Below are 20,625 nucleotides of genomic sequence, written 5' to 3'. Positions count from 1 at the left end.
ACACACACACACACACACAAACTCACACACACACACCTGTCTTTCTCTGTGGTTTCTTGAGGGCCTTCTTCAAGATATGATTGAAGCTTCAGAGGAAACTGTGCATGTGTCACATTGTGTTTGACCACCACACGTTCTGTTAAGACACGCTTTAAGGTGCCAATTGTTTTTCCTGATTTTAAGCATCAGACTTTGGATCTTAGACTACAGCTGATTTTAATCTGCCTGCTTGACTGGTGCTAGTTTAGCTGGGTTTATTTTTAGCGTGGGAGCTAGCTAGCCGACAGGAATTCTACCAACTAACAACTGAAGCCTAATCCCCACAATGGGTCCACTTGCTGGGCCTCTGCTGGTCAGTCCTGCTGTTTGATGTTCACTCTGTGAGGTCCTAGTGTTAAAGCCGTATCAGACCTGTCAGCCACTGCTCTGCTGCAGGACTGGCCTCCTTTCTCTCTCTGTTTCCCAGCTAAAGCTAATAAACCTGCTTCGTACCCTGCTCTGAACCCCATGCTCTGACTCCAACACACCCACCTCTGTCTGACAGTTTAAACCACTCAGACAATGAGCTTCTTCATCTCAGACTCCTCAAATTTACTGTCAGTTATCCACCAGTTATGACGAGATCATCATTTCGGGTGATTTTCACCTGCATGTGGACAACCAATCAGACCCTGTTATATCCCAATGAAGTTTATTCAACATGTTACTCAGACTAACAGAGGCCACACTTCAGACCTTGAACCAACCCTGGCCTGTCCGCTAACTTTTATCCTCCTCATGTGTTTTCATCAGTGATAGTTTAACAGTAAACTGAGGACCCGGACACAGTGGCTCCACTAAAACTGAAACAGATCTGACACCTCCCTGGAGAAACGAGGATATCAAACAGTCAAACAGCAGAAAGGAAAAAGAGAAAGAATAAATTAACAGTCAACTATCAAATCTTTAGTGAATAGCAGATTATTTACAATTAAACATGCAAGACAGACTCACTTCTCAAAACTGTTAACAAACAACAGAAACAACCCAAAACCTTCTTCTCTACCCTGTTTTTATGACATCCAGCAGCGAGTCCACCAACTCTAAATGAGAAGACTCTGCAGAGATGAATGATCAAATTAATGTTGATTAATTAATTAATATCAGAATATGAATTTTAACACCTTTGTTATTACCTGAAGAAACTGCAGAGTTTGGTCTTGGTAATTTGTTCGTTTGCCTCCATACTCAATAACTACAGACCAGTCTCCAGTGTAACTTTTTTAATTTAGAGACACTTGTTTTTGATCAAAAATGATTTCATGAAAACTGGACCCTTAATTTTGTGTGAACAGCTTTGTCTCTAGAACTGTCTCATTTCACTGAGACTGTTACAATATTTCAGAACGTTTCCTCTTAGCTCATGAGGGGATGGTGAGAGAGGGTGGGATTGGGGGAGATTGGTGGGTCAGGGTTCACAACTACAGCCGAGGCTCATCAAGGCTCTTCTTTTATCTGGGACGACAGCTTCCCCCGGCTCTGCACCAAAACACACTGCCAGCCAGAGTCAGGCTGTTTCTGTGTGTGTGTGTGTGTGTGTGTGTGTGTGTCTGTGTGTGTGTGTGTGTCTGTGTGTGTGTGTGTGTCTGTGTGTGTGTGTGTGTCTGTGTGTGTGTGTGTGTCTGTGTGTGTGTGTGTGTCTGTGTGTGTGTGTGTGTCTGTGTGTGTGTGTGTGTCTGTGTGTGTGTGTGTGTCTGTGTGTGTGTGTGTGTCTGTGTGTGTGTGTGTGTCTGTGTGTGTGTGTGTGTCTGTGTGTGTGTGTGTGTCTGTGTGTGTGTGTGTGTGCGTGCATGTGTGTGTGTGTGGTGGGTGGTAGGTCAGTATGTGGGTGGCTGTGTGTTTTAGTCACACCATATCATCATGTGGCTCCCCCCTCATTATGTTTTTTCTTTGAACTCCTCCTCTGAACTTTGTTGACGCTCAGTCTGAGCAGGTCTTCTGGATTTGGTCCCAAAGGTCAGAGCTATTGAACCGGACTGGACCAGAGAGGATGTGTGGCAACACAGACCGACAGGACATATGTAAACATAAAGGTTTGACCTGATTGAAACCCGGGCTGCTGCAGTGAGGACTGAGCCTTACTGCTATGCGCTGTCCCAGGTGAGCCCTGGTGTGTCTGGTCCTCAGACTGTTTCAGAGTCGGCACCACGCAGACAACAGGTGTCCAGAATGAGCAGGATTCCTGCTCCTGTTGGTCAGGTGATGCATGCTCCACCGGAAGCTGCAGCTCCTGCTCCTCACAGCTTCTTCATGAATATTGCTGCAGCCTGGTCAAAAAGCATGGGTGACTGGTGAGCCCTTTAAAGACAGTTACCTGTAAAGCTTAGTAGTGATTGAACAGAAAGCAACAGTCTGAAAAGACAAACATCATTCTGTGTAGCAAAAAGAACTTTTGTCATCTCACAAACACTGAGGTTTATCATGTGACCCCTCCCTCAGCGTGACCCCGACCCTCAGGTTAGGAACCACTGTACAAATGTACAAACCTTTAGCAAAGGTGCGTGTCACTGTGACATGGTTGGGCCATGTGTGAGGTCATGGAAACTTGTCTATACTGTCTGTATACTGAGTCCCTGCTGTGTCCTGCATTTACTGGAGATTGGAAAAAAAGAATTGAATCAACCAGTCATATTGCATTTTGTTTTGTGTGTTCTCATTTGTCTTCCATTTTGTTTCCATGTTGCTTTTTGTTGTTGGGGGAGTGCATGAGACAGAGGCTGATAGCACTACTGTCTGATAGATAAACAACTATTCAGCTTGTAACAGTTGATATAAGACTTAAAGATAGTATGTTACAATAACTGTCTCCTTTGTAGAATATTCACCTTGTCTTCAGCCATGCAGCAGGAGCTGTATACCATCAATCAGATAAGATGATGAGCAGTGAGTAAAGAGGCGGCTCTAATATTTTGGGATGGGAGTCATTTCAATTTTCTGCAGATTAGGATTCAATGTGATTTTTCTTTTTCACGATAAATGAATAAAAGTAAGCTCAAAAAATATATTGATTTAGTAAAGGTCTAAAAACCACAGCATGGATTATGATGGATTATGGATTATGATGGAGTCAGAATATAAATGCAAGTTCACCATAACACAAGAAGAGTGTTGGAGTCGATTCTAAATGAATAGGACAGCAGCTGTGTTTGTCTGCAACCGCAGCCCAGATAAAGCACAACTGGACTGAAGTCGAAATGAAGGATTTATTTGATAAATAAAAAACTAGAACGGAGATCATCATATCTGAAATGAATGGAGATCGTTTGTCGTGTAGTCTGATGTTGGAGTGTAGAGTCTGGTGTACAGTCTGGTGTTAGGGTGTAGAGTCTGGTGTTAGGGTGTACAGTCACGTGTTAGGGTGTAGAGTCTGGTGTTAGGGTGTAGAGTCTGGTGTTAGGGTGTAGAGTCTGGTGTTAGGGTGAAGAGTCTGGTGTACAGTCCCATGTTAGGGTGTAGAGTCTGGTGTTAGGGTGTAGAGTCTGGTGTTAGGGTGAAGAGTCTGGTGTACAGTCCCGTGTTAGGGTGTAGAGTCTGGTGTTAGGGTGTAGAGTCGTGTGTTAGGGTGTACAGTCGTGTGTTAGGGTGTACAGGCTGGTGTTAGGGTGTACAGGCTGGTGTTAGGGTGTACAGGCTGGTGTACAGTCTGGTATTAGGGTGTAGAGTCTGTCGTTAGGGTGTACAGTCATGTGTTAGGGTGTAGAGTCGTGTGTTAGGGTGTACAGGCTGGTGTTAGGGTGTACAGGCTGGTGTTAGGGTGTACAGGCTGGTGTTAGGGTGTACAGGCTGGTGTACAGTCTGGTATTAGGGTGTAGAGTCTGTCGTTAGGGTGTACAGTCATGTGTTAGGGTGTAGAGTCGTGTGTTAGGGTGTACAGGCTGGTGTTAGGGTGTACAGGCTGGTGTTAGGGTGTACAGGCTGGTGTTAGGGTGTACAGGCTGGTGTACAGTCTGGTATTAGGGTGTAGAGTCTGTCGTTAGGGTGTACAGTCATGTGTTAGGGTGTAGAGTCTGGTGTTAGGGTGTACAGGCTGGTGTTAGGGTGTACAGGCTGGTGTTAGGGTGTACAGGCTGGTGTTAGGGTGTACAGTCATGTGTTAGGGTGTACAGTCTGGTGTACAGTCATGTGTTAGGGTGTAGAGTCGTGTGTTAGGGTGTACAGGCTGGTGTTAGGGTGTACAGTCTTATAGTCTTATCTGTTGCTTCTGAGGTAAACCTGACATTTAATGGTGAACAGGTTTCAGGTGGTATCCTCCATCTTTAACATAGACTGCCTGAAGGAACCTGTCCTCAGGTCCGGTCTGACACTTTTTATTGCTGTGATGAATCCTGAGGTCTCTTCCAGCATTGCAATCAATTTCCTCCAGAAAATAGCCTTACATCATGTACTCCTCCAGGGTCACACTCAGTGGATTAACACACAGCCATCATAGTATTTGCACCTTGTAACCTGATAGCAGACTTCCTAAACAGATCAGGTTTCTACCTCAAAGGTGTCCCTGCAGTGGTTTCCTCACAGATGTCTGTGGTGTGGCTCTTGCCCAGAGGAAAATGGATGTGTGCACTCATGATGACTCAAATTCCTGTTCCTGAGCTGGATAAAAGGTTTATTTCACATGAAAGACCTTTTAGTCAACAGATTGGTCCTCTTTATCCTGGACCATGTATAAATTCAGGAGGTGGTGATGGAGGATCACGGGGGGAGCAGGGGAACAGGAGGAGAGAGCAGACCTGTGAATGGCTTCATTAACGCGGAGGAGATGGGTTCATTAACACCCAGCAGCCCCGCTGAAAAGGAGAGCCTCAGTGGTAGACCGGGAGGAACAAAGCCTGCTACGTGTGTGTGTGTGTGTGTGTGTGTGTGTGCGTGCATGCGTGCATGTGTGTGCATGTGTGTTGGCAGGTGCAGGAGGTGATAATTGGTAGTAGTCTCATGTTTGCTGAGGCACAGATCTAAAAGTGGAGATCTTCACTGTCAGATTCCCCCTTGGCGTTCTGTGTGTGTCTCTGTCTCTCTTCTCCTCTCTGTCATCTCTTTTCTCTCTTCCTGTCTCTCTGGTGCTTTCCTGTGTCCAGCCCTCTTTTCTTTCACTGATGGGAACTAGACAGACTTGTGTGTCGAATTTTAACTGGTCGCGGGCTCGATGCACTCAGACATGGAAGAACAACAGAACCGGCTCCACAGTATTGTTGCGCTCATTAGCACACCTGAGTCTCAGCAGCAGGTACAACACAATGACCTTTTCTATACTTAACTTTGAAGAAATAGAAACTGGTGTCACTTCTCTGGAGGTAGTAGTAGTGGTAGGTTTTATTCAGTCATCACCCATACAGGAAATAAAAACAATATAGACAGAAAAAAAACTAAAAACAGTCAACAGTCTGTGTATTAAGTAGTGGCTGAACAGGCTCAGACCAAAGCAAAATGCTTATACATGCCTTCCCACATTCTTATCAATTAAGCTACCCACCGAATAGAAAAGAAAATGGTTCACACTTGTAACCCTTGCTCTCTGACCCTGGTAACAGCTCTGTAAACCACTCCTTTGAAAACCAAAAGGAAATTACACATTCTCCATTCACCTCCAGTCATTTTGCAGGTCTCTGCAGAATGTAGGTAGTGGGGGATCAGCCTCAACATGGCTGTTGTGTACTCCTCTAAACTTCTCTGTCAGTATACGTGTGTGTGTGTGTGTGTGTGTGTGTGTGTGTGTGTGTGTGTGTGTGTGTGTGTGTGTGTGAGTGTGAGTGATTAGAGGCAGATCAATGCAGGGTTTAATCAGAGAGTGAACAAACAACACATTAAGGACTGGTGATGAGAAGATGCGACTGCGGCAGGTTATCAGTTTTTTTACCTGTAATGTGCGAGTGAGGAGCAGACAGGAAACAGAGAGAAGAGCTCTGACGTGCAACAAACGTCCCCAGATGGGACCAGATCTTTACACTGCACACAGGGGGAGGAGCCAGGCAAGACTGTTGCTGAGGTGTTTAGATTCCAGAACAGTTGAAGTACAATATTTGTAAAATACAGAGACAGTATGTTATACTGTAGGTATTATCCACCCTCAGAATAACTGTGCTGTGATCACACATCGTGGCCGTGGGTCTAGAGCCTCTGATCTCTCCAGGGGCTGTTTAGTGGTTATGTAGCGGCGCTGCTGCGATTAAATGAAGCCGTATGAGGAAGTAAATCTCATTTAGCTGTGAGAGTCCACCAAGACAATCAGCTGTTGTCACAGATCTGTGCTGCAGATATCGATTGTCTGTCCAACACTGGAGGATAACAGATGGCGCTCTGGGTAAGATGAGGCTTTCCTTAAACCACTCCACTATGTACTCTGCCTTTTTGTGTGTGTGTGTGTGTGTGTGTGTGTGTATAAAGCAGATTTACATCACATTCATAAAGCAGATTTATGTCTCTGAGCGAGTTAGCGATTCAGCGTGACTGTGTTCATAATGCTGATGCAGTCAGACACAAACACTGTAGTATGGAAAACAATATGATACAACACTGAATACAGAACATGATGCACATAGGAGGGTTAACCTTTTAGAGGACCCTGGGGGCCCCTCTCGACCCCCCTCACCTCGAAGCTCTGTGTATGGTTCATATACCCATTTGCCTCAGACCACATGGCAGCTTCAGTATGTCCAGAGACCAACATCAGGACTACTCTGAGACTCTGCTCCATGTTGACATCACTGCATCACATCATTCCATTCATGCTGCCAATCTTCTGTTCTACCACATTCCAAAGGTGTTCTACTGGATCCAAGTCACTGCACTCACTGTCATGTTGATGAAACCAGTTTGAGACATGGAGCATGATCCTGCTGGAAGGAGACATTCAGGTGGTGAACTGTGGCCATGAAGGATGAACATGGCCAGCCTGTACCATACACATACACACATAGAACACCACCATTACATACACAGTGATGTGACTGGGTCAAAATGGACCAACCCAAGACTGGCTTAACACCCATCTAGTAAACCAGCAGTGAGATCCAGGATAACACCAGGTCAACACTACACACTGACACTGTGTTCAGTGTTGACTCACACTGAGTCAATTTTGTGTGTAGAATATGATGTTATAAATGACAGCGTATGAGATGGTGATTGATGACTGTGTGCATTACTTTCTATGGTGGAGTATGGAAATGGTTCTTAACTGATATTAACTATTTTAACAACAGAGGTGATGTGTTTATCAAGGCAGAGCTCAGAGTCAAGGACAACACCCAGGAGACTTCACATGTGGTTCGAGGTGGTCTATCTTACTGGTTATAAGGCTTCTGGATTCCGAGGGACCAAATATAAGCACTTTGGTTTTGTTGCTGTGTAACTGAAGGAAGTTCTTTGCCATCCAGACCTTAATGTCCCTGAAACAGTCCAGGAGAGGCTGAAGGGAGTCTGTAGATTTTAGTGGGAGGTACAGACAGTAGATGTTATACTTTCTAATGATGTTTCCAAGATGGAGCATGTACAGACTGAATAGGACTAGTCCCAGAAACTTTGGAAACTTGGGGGCAGAGTGACAGGTGCAGAGGAGGAGGAGAACTGACCTATGACACAGCATGATAAGACAGACAGGTATGAACCTCATGATAAATGATACAACATTAAACAATGTGCAGTGAACTTACAACTGTAAATTGTACGTACTGTCCCTTCATTACACTGGTCCTGGTCTATGCTGATCACCTGTCTCTCCTGATAGAATCAGTACAAGACAATATGCATGAATTAGTCAGCACTGATGAGGAGGATGTGACTCAGGGACCAGGTCCTCAGACAGGATCCAGTGTCACTGATAGAAGGTGTTCAGGATCAGATCTGATGTGTTGCTGACCATGTGAGTAAACCTGACAGTGTCAGACCTCACTGTGTAACAGAACATGACAATCTTTTATTTACCTGTGTCAGAGAGCACAGGGATCTCTGTGTCTGTGAATCAAACACACTGTGGGGAACCAGCTGCAGTAGAAGCATTCCAGTCTCTGTGGATCTGTCTGGGTGCTGGACTGCAGCACTCAGTGAAGGGTGTTTGAGGTTTTTCCCTTCACCACATGTCCCAGCGCATTACGGCTGCCAGCTGCTGCACAGGAAGTCCTGTGGCTCAGTAAACGACCTGTGAGCAGCAGGTGATGATAGTGTTAGTGATTCATGTTTCAGCCCGGTGCTGTCTTCACATGGTCACACCCTGACAGAGTGACTCTGACCACTAGCTCGCTCTGTGTGTTTGTTAGCAGCACGTCAGCCTCGCGGGGCTGCAGCTGATTGATTTAGAATGCTTATCTCTCTGTGGAGGGAGTGGGGTGGGGGTGCAGCCCCACCCACCAAGGCCAGAGGGAAGCACTGGTTCTCTGAGCAGCGGTCATTGCCAGGGGAAACCAGAATGGCTGTAAGAAACCATGTGCAGTCCACCAGTGAGGGAGTATTACTTCTGACATGTTAAACTGAGGGTGGGGGAACACCGCATAGTTGATCTATGAGGTCAGCTCTGCTGGAACAGACGGACCTACCATTGTGTTTCTGCAAAGACCAGAGAATTATAGAAGAGCAGAGAAACGTTACAAACCAGGTCAGACCTCCCAGACCAGGTTACCATGTGCTGCATGTCCTCAGCACACAGACTGAGGGAGAGGGAACTGCTGCTCCATCAGAGGTGAAAGAAAATCTTCTTATAGCTGTTTTTTTATTAAACATGTAGAAAAGTTAACATACTGTTTGGAGCAGTTAGGATTAGAGCTAACATTTATTTTATAATTGTTAATTATATTTTCAATAAATTAATTGTTTCTTGAATAAAAAGGTCACTGTCCCAGACTCTCCCTGGCCTCAGTCTGTGACAGAAACCAGAGAGAAGCAACTGATGCTCATATGTTAGACGGTGGAATCAGTGAATGAAACAGAAGGTTAATCCAGGTGATAGTCTGACTGAGCACACACCTGTTCTCAGGTCAGTTTGAGACTTGTCTAGCCAACAGTAATTAAAACTATTCTCTCAAGCACTGAGCTTGAACTGTAGAATAATGATATTGATATATTTTGATATGATGTTTCATGTTTTCTGTCTTGTAAGTGTGAGTTTGAACTTCAGGAATCTTAATGCTGTTTTTGTGTCAGGAGTTATCATCCATACCTGCTCTGACCTGTGATCATGATTCCTCTGAAAGCGCTCACATAGTTAACTTGCTGCTTAATAATAAGTGTTTGAAGAGGCAGACATATGGATGCCTCACATCAGCCACAGTCTACCATCCAAGATGAATAAACACATTTAATGGATGTTGTGTTACAGTAAACACAGCACAGACATCCTGAGGGAAGAACAGTGTTCTTCCTCCATGCTAATCGCAGTGTACACCAGTGAGCTTCATCACCTCTGAGGACACGTCACATCTGTCACAAGTGGGTTGACGTCAAAACCCAACATTGTTTGAGTGGAGACCGTCCTCCTTTAAGAAATGAGTCCAAAGTCCACGTTAGGAGGAGGTTGTGGTGGATGGATGAATATGACACAGGAGAGCGGTGTTTGATTCCCGTGTAAATATTTATGTTGTGACCGTGACAACAAAGATCATCTAATGTTGAGGAAGCGATTATTTTAATTCAAATCACCATCTTTTCCTAAACCTAACTAAGCCATGACTGTTATTATAGTTACCATGGTAACAAAGGGAGGTACGCTGCTCATGGTACATTCCGTGTGTTTATTAGTGTAACCATGACATGCCATTTCAGGAGACGCTTCTATGGTCCTAGCTAGAGTCTGACTGATATTGGATTTTTGGGGCCGATGCCGATACTGATATTAGGGAATTAAAAAAATTCCAATGTCAATGTATCGGCCAATAAACACTTGTGAAAAAGATATGTAATGAAAGCAGGATATTTTACAGTTTAACAATAAACTTTATTGTCCAAAATGACATTGAAACGGTAAACTTGGGGAGTTTAATTGAATAAAATAACTATAAAAATGAATAAATATAAATAAAAAACATAAGAACAAATATATATATATATATATATATATATATATTTAACTTGAATGAAAACAAGGGATCAAATATACATAAAATGCTGTCTATATAACTTGACTTGATCCGAGCATTTCCACTGCATTATTGCTTCTGTAAGAAGGAGAGGTTCCGCAGGTCCTTCATTCCAGCAGCTGTCAGACTCCACCACTCCTGCTCTTCCTGACTATGTGCAAACTTGCACTTTTTTATGTACATATCGTGTGTATTGTGTATATTGTATTTATTAGTGTATATTTGGTGTATTTTTGATGTATATTTCCATAGATGTTTATTCTATAGATGTTTATTTTTCTGCTGTGGTAAATGAATTTCCCAGTTGTGGGATTAATAAAGTTAATCTAATCTAATCTAATCTAATAAAAGTATGCATTTCAGCTCTTATCGGAGAATATATCTGCCAATATGATATGTCTGTGATAGGCCAATATCGGCCGATAAATCGGTCTAGCTCTAGTCGTAGCAGACGTTTAGCAGACGCTTAGTTGGGTCATGACCACGATGTCAGTATTTATGTCGCATGTCGCATGTCGAAGTGTTTGGCAGATGTTAGATTTTGGTTATGCAACAACACAACTTAAAGCACAACAAAATATGGACATCAGCTGTGGTCAGTTACTCTATGTCAAACTGACGTCCTGACGTCACAACCTACATTCCTACATTCAACCAGATTTTACTGTGTAACGATGTTGGTGTCCAGCTGACAAAATGTCACTTTATCTGATGTGTTAGATAAGTAGCTGTTGACACAGCCTCATGAAACATCACATGTATATTCCCTGTCTACACAAGCTGGGTTTCCAGAGAAGAGATGGAAGCTGACTCATAGCTTTGCTTCCAGCCAGAGTTTATCTAGAAACACCCAGCTGTCACTACAACACACACACACACACACACACAGACAGAGAACTGTTGTTGAAGTGTGAAGAAGTGAAGTGTTGAGTAGTTCTCTTTGTTATCCCAGAACCCTCATGCTGTGATCTGACCACTGAACAAATAAAAAACTTCAAATAACCACCCAATATATATATATATATATATACATACACATATATATATACACATATAATTATATGTGCAAAACACTCTCTGGCTCGTGACGCCTTCAGACACAGTGACTTCCTGTGGATACGTAGCTACATATGGTGAACAGCTCAACCAGAAAATGATCCTGTCTTCTCAGCTGGTTTGAGGCCTGGAGGCTCAAACGTATTCTTCACAAGAAAGTAGAAGAACTGAAAGAACAGACATGATGTGAGTTTATAAGTAGACTGTTCATCTCATACATGATCTGAGAGCTCAGACTGAGAGGAGCTGTGTCTGTGTCGGTGTGTTGTGTTTGACTGAGGCTTTGGCTGGAAACATTCAGCTCAAATATTTCAAATAGGTGATTATGGACAAAAGTATGAGAGAGAGGAGGAAAGTCATAATGATGGTCAAATATCAAATGTAAGGTTCTGCTGTTTATGCTTTCTACAAACTGAAGTAAATACACCACAGTTCATGTCTGAATCAAATCTCAACACAGATTTAATGAAAACAAGACAGGGACCTGTGGTTAACATCACTCTAAAAAATCAATGAGTTTTCTCTAAGGATCACACGCCTTAAATCTTCATCAGACAGAACACCTGAATGTGTTTGTGTCAGCTGCTGGTGTGTAAAAGAATCAGAGGCTCGTCTGACATCTTGGAAATGATTTTGTCATTTTCTTCAAATGGATGAGTGACCATCTGAAATCTGGTCTGATGAGCATCACATAGCTCCACATTAGAGTTTTATTGAGCCTGTCCACTGTCCACACTTTGGTCTGAGGCTCTTAAAATAACACGTCAGATATAAATGTGCATTTATATCCAAGAAACACAGAAAATCAGTAAGTCTCTCTCTCTCTCTCTCTCTCTCTCCCTCTCTCTCTCTCTCTCTCTCTCTCTCTCTCTCTCTGTTATTTTTATCCATTCATCAAGAAAATCTCACATTTCCAACAGCACTAAAAACAAACCCAGTATAAGCTGTGTTTCTATTAGGATGTACAGGTGATATATTATTAATATATATATTTGTATATACATACTGTATATTAATTATACTTATATAACTTATATATTATAAGTTTGTCCTGTGTGATGCAGCTCGCCAAACATTTATCCTGACTGTGGAATTGTATCATATCACATCTCTTGTATCACTTGATGAAACAAGTCACTGGACAGACACCAGACTGCAACCTCCATCCACCTCTCCTCCAGCTTAGGTGGGCGGAGCTCTGACTCGTTAATGTGTCGAGCAGGTAGAGTTGTGATGAGTTTGGGTGAGATGTCGTTGCAGTGCTGCCCTCCACTCCTCCCTCCCTCCCTCTCCCCCTCTAGACATCACAGAAGCTATTTCCTCTCTGAAAGTAGGCTATACTTGGCAAACACATAGAGAGGGGAGAATTGCAGGGGGAGAACAGCCCTGCTGCTCCTGATGAAAGCTGCTCCATCTCTGTGCTTTACCTCTGTGAGTCTGTCCTCAGCTGCAGGATTTACAGGCAGGGCCAGCTCTCTCTGGCCAGGTCCATCGATCTCTCCTCTAATGCTCATCTGAAAGCAAGTCAGGTGTTACATGGCTTTTTTCTCCACTCTGTTACTGCAGGCTCACTTTTTCTCCTCCAGCCTCTTTAAAGCTGTTTTATTCCTTAAATTTCCCCATAAGCAGCTCTGAAGGAAACAGTGTATGTGTGACAGCTTCACACATACAGTGTATTCTGCTTGTTCCATGGTGGGTAGGTAATTCAAACCCAGGAAAATATATATCAATTAGTGAACTTTTGGTATTTTTTGAAATGTTTGGGGTTAGAATAGACGTTTCCTTCACAGAGAAGGTGGGCTCTGTTCACACATACAGTCTGTCTCCTCTCATGTCCTGAGGCATGTGGAAATGTTAGATACTGAGCATGTGATTTGTATACTAAGCTCTGATTGGACAGCTATTTGCTCCAGTTGTCACTGATGAAGAAGATCATTTCCAGAGTGATGTGTTTCCATGCATCACTTCATTTATTCAAATCTCAGCAGCTCGTTATACAGTGGATATATACACTGTATATACTGTATAGAGAGAAGTGAAAGCTCTTTATGTAACTGAGTGGAGCTGTGTACAAGTGGGCTTCTGTTGTGCATCATTCTCTCCAGTTGTTGCAGGGTGAAAGTTCAATCTTTAAATGACAGAAATGACCCATCTTAAGTCTGTGGGTGTGGTTGGTGTTGAGTTGTGGATGGTGGTGCCAGCTTCCTTCTGTAATGGCTCCAGTGATAGGGTTATGCCTCGTGGACTCCTGTGTCCTCCCTGAGACAAACTGAAGGATGTGTAGAATTCATTTTGTTGCCTGATGAGTCTGTTTTTCATGGTTTGGTTTCAAATGAGGTCAATCGTGTATAAGTCAAAAGCAACTGGAGATTCTTGAAGACATTTTGGGTCTCATTGAAATGACTTCTCCATGAGCCGAGATACACAGCAGTGTATCAACAAGAAGACATGGATGTTAACCATGCTGGAGGAAGAAACACGTTAGTTAGACATAAGAGACACAAACATTGATGTAAAGAGGAATCACCACAGGGAACCTGGAACCTCTGCAGGCTTGTTTACACCTTCACAGTCTCCGAGGTCACATGTGGGCTGTTAGTCCACCTGGCTGTCAGGTGAAAGGTGTAGGAGTCCCACAACTCCAGGTTTGAATGGGTGTTAAACTGCCTGGGAAAGGATGTCACTTTAATTGAAGGGAAGCTGTTCAGACTGAGGAGTGTGGGCAGGACAAACCTGATTGGCCAAGGCAGGACCGTGCTGGATGGCATCATGTTGCGATGCAGTAAAAACTGAGTCAGGTTGAACTGTTTTGTCAGAGCTTGGGTGTTGGCACCCAGCTGTGTTAACGAACCGACTCCATTCAACATGTCTAGCAGTATAACAGGACAACATGTTTTTTATTCTACATGTCCTTTAATATTGTGTTTGTATTCTTCATCTTGAAATAAAGACAACATGTCAACATGGACTCTGTGGTGCGTTCAGCAGGGATGGAAAAGTTACAGTTAGATGTCTAACATTATCAAAGCACAGCACACACGCAAACACTCACACACACACACACACACACACACACACACACACACACACACACACACACTCACACACAGGTGATTGATGGTTTTGTCCACTTAGTCTGACGTATGTCTCTATCTTCCTGTCTTCCACAGTGAGCTTCATGGACTGCGGTGGCGGTAAGGTCTGGTTCAACGTTGGAGAGTCGTCTGATTTCAGGGTGAGTGAGGATGGTGTGGTCCTCACCCTACGGCGCCTCAGCCTGGCGGCACAGAAAAAAGCCATGGTGGTGGTCTACGCTCAAGACCTGCAGTCCAAACAAGTCTGGAAGACTAGAGTGCACCTCCAGGTCCATCCAGACGGCAACAGCACAGGCCCTGAGCAGGTAAAGCAGGTACAGAGCTGTGTCATATGGACTTTTCTGTTGGCTGTGAATAAGCAGAACAAGCTTCTTCAGTTAGAGCTCCTGCTCTGCAGAGAGTCAGCTGTCTCATTATCTTCTGTTTACATTCATCCCTTCATTCAGTTAAAAGAAGAGACAGGTCTTTGTTTTTCATTTCCTTTTCTAAGTATATTGTAGGAAATCTCTGAGCAGCACAGAGACACATGCACCCCCCGACACCAGGCTGAATACAAATACAACACAATGATGTCAGTTGTCTACAGTGGTTCAACAACAGTTTTCAGCTGCAGTTTCCCACATTGACCATTCACAGTCCAGACCGATACTAGGTTTGGTTTTAATTTATGAAATAAACTTGTTATGAAATACAGTACTAAATTGGACTAAAAGCTTTCATGTTTCCTTCAAGGTGATTTTTAATTTCTCTGTGTTCTCTAAACTCAAGGTTCATATAATGTCTGTAGTCAGGTGAGACAGTATAAACATAATGCGCAGGTCATGGTGGATGAATCGGTCAGAGACAGTGCTTTCACCAGGACACTGGACTTCAATTTCCGGTATTATTATTGACTTGACTTACTCTTTTCACTCTTCTCTTTATTTTCATCTGAAACCTTTCTGCCAGAAAGCTTTAAAACGAACTTCTCCCATGTGCAGGAGCTCCACGTTGTCATGTGCACCCTGAATGACAGGCACACACAGAAGTAAGGAGACAGACAGGAGACAGAAGAGATGTTAAACTCTTTAAGGATTTTTTTGACCGTACACCGGCCCACCGATGTGATGGCTCACTGGCATAGCGGTCCACTGGGATTTCTCCAGGTGCTCTCAAAGGCCATTCGACTATGATTCACAATAATCACTCAAAATCAGTTGGAGGAGGCTCTCTCTCGCTTTCCCTTTATAAATAAAGAAAAAAACTGAAAATAATCTGTCCCCAACTTTAATAAGTCAAAAAATAAAATGAGCCTCAGTCTCCTGTGTATGACCCATTCATCCGCCACAGCCTTTGTGGTTATTGAACTACCACACACTACTGGGAGAAAGCCTTTACTGATTAAAATACACTTATATGAACCTTGTGTTTAGAGAACAGGGAGAAATTAATTCGCAGTCTCTTGTGGCTGAAATGAGTATTACAAAACAAACACTGACAAAGAAAAAACAAAAAAAACATCCACTTGCCTCTCGGGGCTTCCACAGTGTTGAAATTGCCATTTAAGGAAACTTGTGATGGACATTTTTAATTTTTCTGACCTTTTTAGATTAAATAAATTATACATTATTAAACATGTGCAATGCTAACTTGGTTAATAGGATCATGACTGGAAAGATATGGTCTGTAATAAGATCAAGTTTTCTTCCAACTATTATGTTTTGTTAATTCCAAAGACTAAGTTGTTCATCCCCTGTACACACTGCACCCCTCACTCTCTATATGAAGATCAACTTTCATTATGTCATTACCTATGTTTTTGATTTAATTTTTCTTCCGTAGAGCACTTTGTGCTGTAATTATGTATGAAAGGTGCTATACAAAGTTTATTGTTATTATTATTATTATTATTAGTAGTAGTAGTAGTAGACTTGGGCTGATGTTTTATCTGTGTTTTATTATTTATTATTAAAAAACTGATACATATGATACAATATATAATTTATGTTGTTAAAAAAATCAGAAACATAAAATACAATCATAGTTATGTATTTATATAAAAACACCTGAATCATAACATACAGTAATATAATTATGTAATCATAGAGCCTGACAGCATGAACACATACCTGGATGTGAGTCAGTGTCTGTGAAATTTTCTGAGAGAGAACTGTATAATTTTGGACAAGCAGAATCATTAAACGTGATGGGCTGTTACTTCCCCCCGCGCCTCCAGTAATGTTGGATGAACTATGTACAGATATAAAATCACAGCTTTTTCAGCCCAGCAGGCGTCTGAGGTTGGCCAAGTACTGACTGCAGAGACAAAGCAAGTCAAAGAGCCATCTGTTAGTTTGTTTCATGTACAACAGCGATAATAAGGCCCTCTGAATGTATTTAGACAAGACACTGGCCTTGATTGGCTGTTCTTCTAAACACAGCCCAGAAATAGCTGGCTGCCGTATGCCTGAGCCTCTATCAGCAGAGAGTGAGTGAAGCTGTCAACAATTCCTCACAAGGAAAACACATGAGCAGCATCTATGGCAGCTAACAACCAGTCATTTGGCAGGGGAGCAGTGTCAGCACTGTGACCGGACCAGGGTTGTTATCACATGAAACTGAAGAGGCATCACATTCAGAGCCCAGTGAATGTCAGGAAATCAACACCTCACTTACTGTGTATCAAGTGTTTAGTCTGACTGTTGTGGACACCAGTTCTGTCATATGCAAAATATACTTAATTCTTCAATGTATCAGCCTCAGTTGCAGAGAAAACCAGACTTTTATTTAAAACAGGCTCATATTACCGCAGGCCTTTACTAGCAGTATAACAGGAATATTTCATCATAATTTAGTGAGAAGCCTCATTAATTTCTATTAGACTTCTGTTATAAATTTCTGTTAAATGTAGATTTCCAGATCATTATTTCATGTTATACTACTGCTCTGTATATTCAATAATAATATACATAGTGTATATATATATAGATATACAGAGTATTATACAGAGTCTGTATAGTCAATCATTTGTTTTACTTTGCTATTTTAAACATTTTAAATTTTACTCCTTTCACACAGCTGTTTAATGTGAAAAGAGAAAATGCTTCTATTTTGAAAGACGACTTTATTGACATTGTTTGATGGCACCAGTAGAGAGAACTTGTGGTTGTGTGGTGTGTGCTGTAACCACAAGTTTACTGTGGTGCTCCTCTAGTAGGCTTTTAATGTGAAACATCCTGCAGGAAGTGTTGTTTCATTGACAACTGAAAGAATGGCTAAGTAGAAATGATGTGAATGAATTAGTGAATGAGAATAGTTTGTGTTAATCACAGCAGAGTGGTGAGTGTAACACGATGCTGCTGATGAATTATTGCTTTTGAACAGTGAGGAACAGAAACCAGAACAGTCACACACATGTCATCACTGTGAATGTCTTACATTCTTACATGCTCTCTGAATCACTCAAAGCTCCTTTGACTGATTACAGATGATGTCACTGTTTTCTTTCATGTGCATGGATCTCGACCTGTTTCTCTGATGTAATCAGTCTCTTCCTCATGATATCAATATCTTCATCTCTCACCCCAACCAAGGTCTAGAGAAACCTGGTGTCATGTTTGACAACGAGCTCTCCTTCTCTGGCCATGTTGCATCGTCTCCTGGTGGTGTCTCTTCGCTCTATACAACATCAGAAAAATCAGGTCTTCCATGACTCAGTACTCCACCCAGTTCTTGCTCCAGACTATGGTTATTTCTAAGTGCTGTTCTGGTAGACCTCCCTTCACACAGTGAAACCCTCACAGATGATCCAGAATGTAGAAGTCCGTCTGGTCCTCAATCAGCCTAAAAGGTCACATGTCACTCTGCTGCTCATCGACCTCCACTGTCTACCCATGACCAGCATTAGAGACTGAATCAGATTCAGTCTCTAATGCTGCCTTCAGAGTGACTTCTGAGTATGCTCCATCTACTTGAACTCAATCATTCAGCTTGATGCTTCTTCTCAGCCACTGAGTTCCTCCAGTGAATGTGGTCTGTCATCATCATCCCTGCACACAAGACAGTCTCAGTCCAGATTCTTCTGGTCTGTGGTTCCCTGATGGTAGAACAAGCTACCAAAGTCTATCAGAGCAGGAGTGTCCCTCTATCTTCAAGACTCATCTCTTCAGAGAGCACCTCCTCTCCTAACACCCTATCACCCGAACATGTCTAACTAGCTCCTACTGTGAACTACACTTATTAAATACATGTAGTAGTTAGTACTTACACGTAGGCCTCCTACTGCACTGAAGCTTCAGTGATGTCCCTCACTGGTAGTCATGTAATATGTTCTGTCTTCTGTTTGTATTGTTAGTAATGTACCTGATTACCTTTCATGTAATGACTCTGATCTCTTCATTACTCTTCTTTTAAATATATTTTTACTAAATAAATTCCATAATACTTTATGCCTCCATAGTCAGAGCCTGAACCCCCCCCCCCCACACCCACCCACACACACACACACACACACACACACATGCAGTGACAGGTGGTGGTCATTTATCAGATGGACTATAATGAGAGCATTAATCCAACCCACTGGAATGAGGTCAGAAATACCCTGAGTCACCAAGGCCTCCCAGCTGGACGGCTCTGCAACTCAGCCGTGCTGTGTGTGTGTGTGTGTGTGTGTGTGTGTGTGTGTGTGTGTGTGTGTGTAGCCCACTAAACAACGCTTGTTTACTGTCTCTGCAGGTAAAGCTTGATGATGCAACACTGACTCAGAGGGTACCAGTGATCTTGTTTCCATGGCGCAGCGTGGTTGTCAGGGGTGATGGTACTCTTAGGCGTGTGAAGAGGGACTGGGTCATTCCGCCTATCAACGTCCCCGAGAACTCACGAGGACAGTTCCCCGAGGACCTAGTCAGAGTAAGACACACACACACACACACACACACACACACACACACAGGCAGACCAAATGGTATTCCAGCAGTCGCGAGCATAAAACCTAAAAGCAGCTTCACCATTTTTGCATTTAACTCTTGCGACACCGGAAGGCGTGTACCATCTGACCAGTCCAACCAGCCTGTCAGAGACACACTGTGGAGCAGGAGAGTGCAGAGCTCTCTATACAGAAAGTGTAGAATGAAGTTGAAGCCGATACCTGGCTCACATGGGACAGAAATGTTTAAGTCCATGATTGTGCAGCATACATGATGCTGTGAAACATAAATACACTGAACAGCAGAGGACCAAGAACTGATCCCTGAGGGACACCACATATAACATCTAACTGTCTAAACATAATGGTGAGATTTGCTGAGAGATGTGTGCTGCAGGTTTTCAGCTCCTTGACTGACTCTGGTTCCTCCCTCCACACAGAGGTGGGGCTTCAATGACATCACCAATCTCAGGAAATAAATGATCTTCATTACAAAATATTTACTTTGGCTAACTCCACCTGAGAAGAACTGTTAGAATCACTGAAGATATTACTTAAAGGTATTATAAAAGGACATGAAGTATTAGACAAAGAAGATGTAAGGTACAGACTGAACTACAACCAGACAGAGAGAGAGATGGATGGATGGAGCAGTAGATGATGTTGATAGGGATGAGACTGCTTGTTAACCTTACAGTAATCAGATACTGTGCACATTAAAGGTCCATATAGTAAAAAGGTAAATATCCGTTTTTTGATTATAAAGCAGGTCTGCTCTCTCAGCAAATCTCACCATTGATGTTTAGACAGTTAGATGTTATATGTTGGTGTCCCCTCAGGGATGCAGTTCTTGGTCCTCTGCTGTTCAGTGTATTTATGTTTCACAGCATGCATGTATGCTGCTGACAGCAAGTCATAATCATGGACTTAAACATTTCTGTCCCATGTGAGCCAGGTATCGGCTTCAACTTCATTCTACACTTTCTGTATAGAGAGCTCTGCACTCTCCTGCTCCACAGTGTGTCTCTGACAGGCTGGTTGGACTGGTCAGATGGTAACGCCTTCCGGTGTCGCAAGAGTTAAATGCAAAATGGTGAAGCTGCTTTTAGGTTTTATGCTCGCGACTGCTGGAATACCATTTGGTCTGCCTGGTGTGTGTGTGTGTGTGTGTGTGTGTGTGTGTGGTCTTACTCTGACTGGGTCCTCGGGGAAACTTCCTCGGTGAGTTCTCGGGACGTTGATAGGCGAGATGACCCAGTCCCTCTTCACAGCCTAAGAGTACCATCACCCCTGACAACCACGCTCGCGCCATGGAAACAAGATCACTGGTACCCTCTGAGTCAGTGTTGCATCATTAAGTCTTTACCTGCAGAACAGTAAACAAGCGTTGTTTAGTGGGCTACACACACACACACACACACACACACACACACACACACACACACAACACACCCCAACAACCACCCAC

General features: G+C 43.0%; 1 protein-coding gene across 1 annotated transcript in view; it reads left to right on the top strand.

Moving 5' to 3' along the window:
• Nucleotides 1-20,625, top strand: part of LOC111231822 (cadherin-2-like) — a 68,808-nt gene that overhangs the window by 15,731 nt on the left and 32,452 nt on the right. The window contains exons 3-4 of the mRNA XM_022759064.1: nt 14,327-14,556; nt 18,968-19,141. Of these exons, the coding sequence (XP_022614785.1) occupies nt 14,327-14,556; nt 18,968-19,141 (404 nt within the window). The remainder of the gene's footprint in view (nt 1-14,326; nt 14,557-18,967; nt 19,142-20,625) is intronic.

Source organism: Seriola dumerili, unplaced genomic scaffold (assembly GCF_002260705.1).
Source record: "Seriola dumerili isolate Sdu_G_001 unplaced genomic scaffold, Sdu_1.0 BDQW01000319.1, whole genome shotgun sequence".
Classification (NCBI taxonomy): Eukaryota; Metazoa; Chordata; class Actinopteri; order Carangiformes; family Carangidae; genus Seriola; species Seriola dumerili.
This window is presented reverse-complemented; position numbering and strand designations above follow the sequence as displayed.